A 5,701-nucleotide genomic window follows, 5' to 3' on the forward strand; every position below is an offset into this window, starting at 1 on the left:
AAAGGAAAATAAACAAAGTTAAATCAATAACTCAATATTAACTTTTAATGCAATTTGAGAAAACTCTGATTACGATACAAACAATGCCAATTATTTTTAGGTTGTCATATGATTTAAAAACACGAAAAACTTAAGTCATATTAATACACATGAAACAATGATTGTGCATTAAATAAAGGTAACTAAACACAAAAGTAGGCAATAAACTGTATAAACGTTAAAAACAGGACCAACGTTCATAAGGTATATAATAAACAAAATGATAAAATATTGTAGTCGTATTAACGAGTTACGATAAATAATTTATTATACAATAGTTAAGTAACAAAAAGATTCCCTCAATTAAATATGCTAAATAAAAATGGTCAAAGTTATACATGTAGCCTCCTAATTGACATCCTTTTCGAAGAAAAGGTCAATGATGCTTTATCAGATTACTGGGCTTACAAACAATTTGCTTGAATACAAATATTAAAAGTGTAGCATATTTTTCCGAACTACTATTGACAGGAGGGGCTGCTCTGATAGTAAGCAATCCTCACTTTCAACCAAGAGGTTGTAAGTTCGAGTCTTCCCAAGAGTAAAGTAAAAAGTTCTTGGAAGAAAGGATATCGGGGATCTATTTGAAAATAGTCTCTCTACCCCAGGGTACTCCTTTTGGAAGAAGAATAGAACCAATCAAAATTTGGTACTACTAGTAAATATTGAAAAATTTGTTTGGTAGTGACCAAACTGTTATTTTAATGAAAGAGATACATTTAAAAAGTTGTACATGTTACCGTCTTTAAGTTAAATACGAAAGTTCGAGTCTTCCCAAGAGTAAGCTAAAAAGTTCTTGGAAGAAAGAATATCGGGGGTCTATTTGAAAATAGTCTCTCTACTCCAGGGTACTCCTTTTGGAAGAAGAATAGAACCAATCAAAATTTGGTACTACTAGTAAATATTGAAAAATTTGTTTGGTAGTGACCAAACTGTTATTTTAATGAAAGAGATACATTTAAAAAGTTGTACATGTTACCGTCTTTAAGTTAAATACGAATGTATAACAGAAATAGACAAGCTACAAACGTTAGTTTATGATGTTTAAGTTTTCGTCCTCTCATACAGTTAATGTCAAAATAATAACTTGACTATCCTTGAAAACTAAGCAACTGAAATGTTGTTTAAAACGAATACTAAAATTATATTTAATCAAAACGAACTAACATTATCCCATGAAACAAATAATACTGATTGATACTAATAACTACTAGTCATGTAAATAACTGTGACTACATGATGTTTATTCACTAGCTACTACGGATAAGAAAGAAAAAAAAATGAAACTACTCAATCATCTTTAACCACGGATCCATCACCGATCAAGTGGTCTATTTTTCCCTCGGGGTGCTCAAAGAAGTATGTCACATCCAAGTGAGTGATGTCAAATTCATTGTCAGAGACAAAATTAGCTTCAAGGCCTTTATTCTTTAGAGATGCTTGATAAAGCTCAATCAAATGTCTTGGTGTACGACAAATATTTGTCCAATGCCCTTTTTCACCGCAACGATAACATTCAGTTTCTGAACTCTTTGCCTTTGGCTTCTCATCTTTCCCTTTCCACTTTTGGTGGTTATTTTTCTTTAGGGAATGATTAACACAAGGAAAATTTCTTCCATGGCCACGGCTACAAATAGGGCCACGACCTTTTCCACACTTAGTATAATGGGAATACACCTCATCCACTTCAGGCAATAGTATTGACTCATTGGGCCGATTATCGTGATTTCTCATGAGCAAGTCATTGTTTCGTTCAACCACAAGGAGAAGAGAAATCAACTCAGAGTACTTCTTGAAATCTTTCTCTCTGTACTGCTGTTGCAGGACCATATTGGAGGCATGAAACGTTGTGAAGGGTTTTTCAAGCATATCTGTCACGACCCGGATTTCTCACCCTCGGGGTCATGATAGCGCCTACTCATATAAGCTAGGCAAGCCATGAAATATAGAAATTCTAACTCTTTCATTTTAATCCTTTTAACAACTTGAATCAATAGGTAATCAATAATTTAAAGATTAACGATAACAGAATAAGCAGAAGACTTAAACAACTAAAAATGATCAAAATCAGTACTACAGTACCAATATACTCCTCTATCCGGAATCTGGTGTCACAATATTCATGGACTGTCTATGAGTACTACATACAAATATCTGAAAAAGGAAATACAGTCTGTCTCGAAAACAAGTGAAAACAGAACATATAAATGGATAGAAGAGAACGTCGGGCCTGCGTACGCCTGCAGGACTACCTCGGGATCTCTGGATGGACTGAAGGCTGGCTCCCTAAGTGCTACTGTCCCAATGCTGCTCCGATATCTGCACAGAGTGCAGAGTGTAGCATCAGCACAACCGACCCCATGTGCTGATAAGTGCCTGGCCTAACCCCGGTGAGGTAGTGACGAGGCTAGGACCAGACTCCAGATAAACCTGTGCAATTATATATATATATATATATATATATATATATATATATATATATATATATATATATATATATATATATATATACACACGGAAATAAACAATTTAAATGGGAGGGGGTACATGCTACGAGGAAAATATCAAGTCCAGCAGAAACTAAAGAGAAATATGAGAGAACAACTCAAAATCTAAAACAAAACAATAATAACACTGTTGCGGCGCGCAACTCGATCCTTATCATGTAACACTGTTGCGGCGTGCAACCCGATCCATTTATATCACTGTTGCAGCGTGCAACCCGATCCAATTTAACATTGTTGCAGTGTACAATCCGATCCAATATAACATTGTTGCGGCGTGCAACCCGATCCAATATAACATTGTTGCGACGTGCAACCCGATCCATATATTTCCAGCAAGGGATCAACAACAAACTACACTATCCCGGCAGGGGATTCAACAGTAAAAATAAATACGTCCCGGCAAGGGAGAAAAAACTATACCCAATCTCAACCCAACTTCTAATCATCTTAGCTAACACCATTACTTAATCATAAGTAAATTCCCACGAAATCAAACTAAATCCTTGCTCAATATCGAGAATTATCAATTAAAGCATCCATAATATCATTTAAGAACACAACAAACTCCAATTTAAGACTCACGGTCATGCTCGACACCAACGTATAGATACTCGCCACCATGCCTATATATCGTACTCAACAAGAAGCAAATAGCAAATAGGACACAACTCCTAATCCCTCAAGCTAAGGTTAGACCGAACACTTACCTCGAACTTCCACGGCCAACTCAAGCCTCAAACACCGCCCTTCCTTTCGAATTCGGCTCCAAATCAATTGTATCTATACATAATCGACTTCATAACATCAATAAACGCTAAACAATCCAATTCCAATGCTTAATTATAGTTTTCTAATCATTCTTCCCAAAAAGTCAAAAATTAACCCCGGGCCCGCTTGGTCAAAATACGAGGTTTGAACCAAAATCCGATCACTCATTCACCCACGAGCCCAAATATATAATTTATTTTCAAATCTGACCCCAAAACGAGGTCAAATTCACAAATAATCAAAAATCCCTAACTCTACCCAAATCCCTAATTTTCTACCCTTAATCATATGTTTTATGCCTAGAAATCTGGTGGGTGTTGATAAAAATGGAAGAAAACAAGTCAAAGATTACTTACCCAAGAGGTTATGGTGAAGAAGTTCTTCAAAAATCGCTCAAGAAGTATAGAGAAGATGAAGTTTATGAAAAATTGTGGAAATCCTGTAATGTGTTCTGTTTTTTAAACTTAAAATAACTGGGCGAAAATGGTCTTCGCGTTCGCAACAGGCTCATCGCGTTCTCAATGAGTCAGGCCTGAGAGACTTTCGCGTTCGCATAAGTGGTCTCGCGTTCGCATAGGGTATAGTACCCATCCCCCTGTCCCGGCTATAAGCCTTCGCGTTCGCGATACCAGGATCGCGTTCGCGAAGGGAAGACCCCCCAATGCTTTGCGTTCGCGACCTAGGTTACGCGTTCACGTAGAAGGAATTTTCCTTCAGCACAAATAATACATCGCGTTCGCGAGGGTCCTCCCGCGAACGTGAAGAAGAAAGTATCAGTACCCCAGAAACTGGAAAAACCTGCAACTTTAGAGTTCCAAAAACCTTACCCATCCGAAACACACCCGATCCCTCGGGGCTTAAAACCAAACATACGTACTAAATCAATAATACCATACGAACTTATTCGTGCGATCAAATCGCCAAAATAACCTCAATAACAACGAATTAAACCTCAAAATCAATGAAATATTTCAAAACTTCTTAAAGCATCAAACTTTGCATTTACGGTCCGAATCATGTCAAACAGATTCTGTTTCTTACCAAACTTCACAGAGTTATCGTAAACCACATATAAGACCTGTATCGGGCGCCGAAACCAAAATACGGGCCCGATACCAACATGTCCTAATCAAAATTTATTTAAAAATCCTTTAAACAATTTCAGAAAATAATTTTCTTTAAAAATTCATTTCTCGGGCTTGGAACTTCGGAATTCGATTTCGGGCATACGCCCAAGTCCCATAATTTCCTACGGACCCTCAGGGACCATCAAATCACGGGTCTGGGTCCATTTACCCAAAACGTTGACCGAAGTCAAATTAATTTATTTTACAGTCAAAACTTATCATTTTTCATGGATTTCCACATTTAGGTTTCCGGCTACGTGCCCGGACTGCGCACGCAAATCGAGGCGACACTAAATGAGGTTTTCAAGGCATCGGAACATAGAATTTAATTTAAAAGCAACTGATGACCTTTTGGGTCATCACATTCTCCACCTCTAAAACAATCGTTTGTCCTCGAACGGACAGAAGAAGGAAGTACCTGAGTCAGGGAAAAGATGGGGATAACAGCTCTGCATATCGGACTCGGACTCCCAGGTCGATGCCTCAGGAGGCTGACCTCTCCACTAAACATGAATAGAAGGAAAACTCTTCGTTCTCAACTGACGAACCTGCCGGTCTAGAATAGCTACCGGCTCCTCCTCATAAGACAAGTCCTTGTCCAACTGGACAGTGCTGAAATCTAACACGTGGGATGGATCGCCGTGATACTTTCGAAGCATAGACACATGAAACACTGGATGCAAGACTGATAAGATCAGCGGCAATGTAAGTCTATAAGCCACCTCTCCCACTCGATCAAGAATCTCAAATGGGCCAATGAACTTAGGTCTAAGCTTGCCCTTCTTCCCAAATCTCATCACGCCCTTCATAGGCGACACTCGAAGCAATACCCGCTCACCAACCATGAAAGCCAAATCTCGAACCTTGCGGTTGGCATAACTTATTTGCCTGGACTGATTTGTACGAAGCCTATCCTGAATAATCCTAACCTTGTCCAAGGCCTCCTAAACCAGATCCGTACCCAACAACCAAGCCTCTCCCGGCTCATACCATCCAACCGGAGACCGACATTGCCTACCATATAAAGCCTTATAAGGAGCCATCTGGATACTCGACTGGTATCTGTTGTTGTAGGCAAACTCTGCTAAAGGCAAAAACTGATCCCACGAGCCTCCAAAGTCAATGACACAAGCTTGGAGCATATCCTCCAAAATTTGAATAGTCCGCTCGGACTGGCCGTCCGTTTGAGGATGAAGTGCTGTGCTCAACTCAACCCGAGTGCCCAACTCTCGCTGAACTGCTCTTCAAAAGCGTGAGGTA

The 5,701-nt window shown here is 38.9% G+C and overlaps 1 protein-coding gene across 1 annotated transcript; it reads right to left on the minus strand.

The window, feature by feature from the left end:
* Positions 1-1,329: 1,329 nt before the first annotated feature.
* Positions 1,330-1,869, minus strand: LOC142181869 (uncharacterized). The gene has a single exon (XM_075255497.1). The coding sequence runs from the start codon at positions 1,867-1,869 to the stop codon at positions 1,330-1,332; it is 540 nt and encodes a 179-aa protein (XP_075111598.1).
* Between the last annotated feature and the right edge of the window lie 3,832 nt (positions 1,870-5,701).

The sequence above is a fragment of the Nicotiana tabacum genome, chromosome 6 (genome assembly GCF_000715075.1).
Source record: "Nicotiana tabacum cultivar K326 chromosome 6, ASM71507v2, whole genome shotgun sequence".
In the NCBI taxonomy this organism is placed as follows: Eukaryota; Viridiplantae; Streptophyta; class Magnoliopsida; order Solanales; family Solanaceae; genus Nicotiana; species Nicotiana tabacum.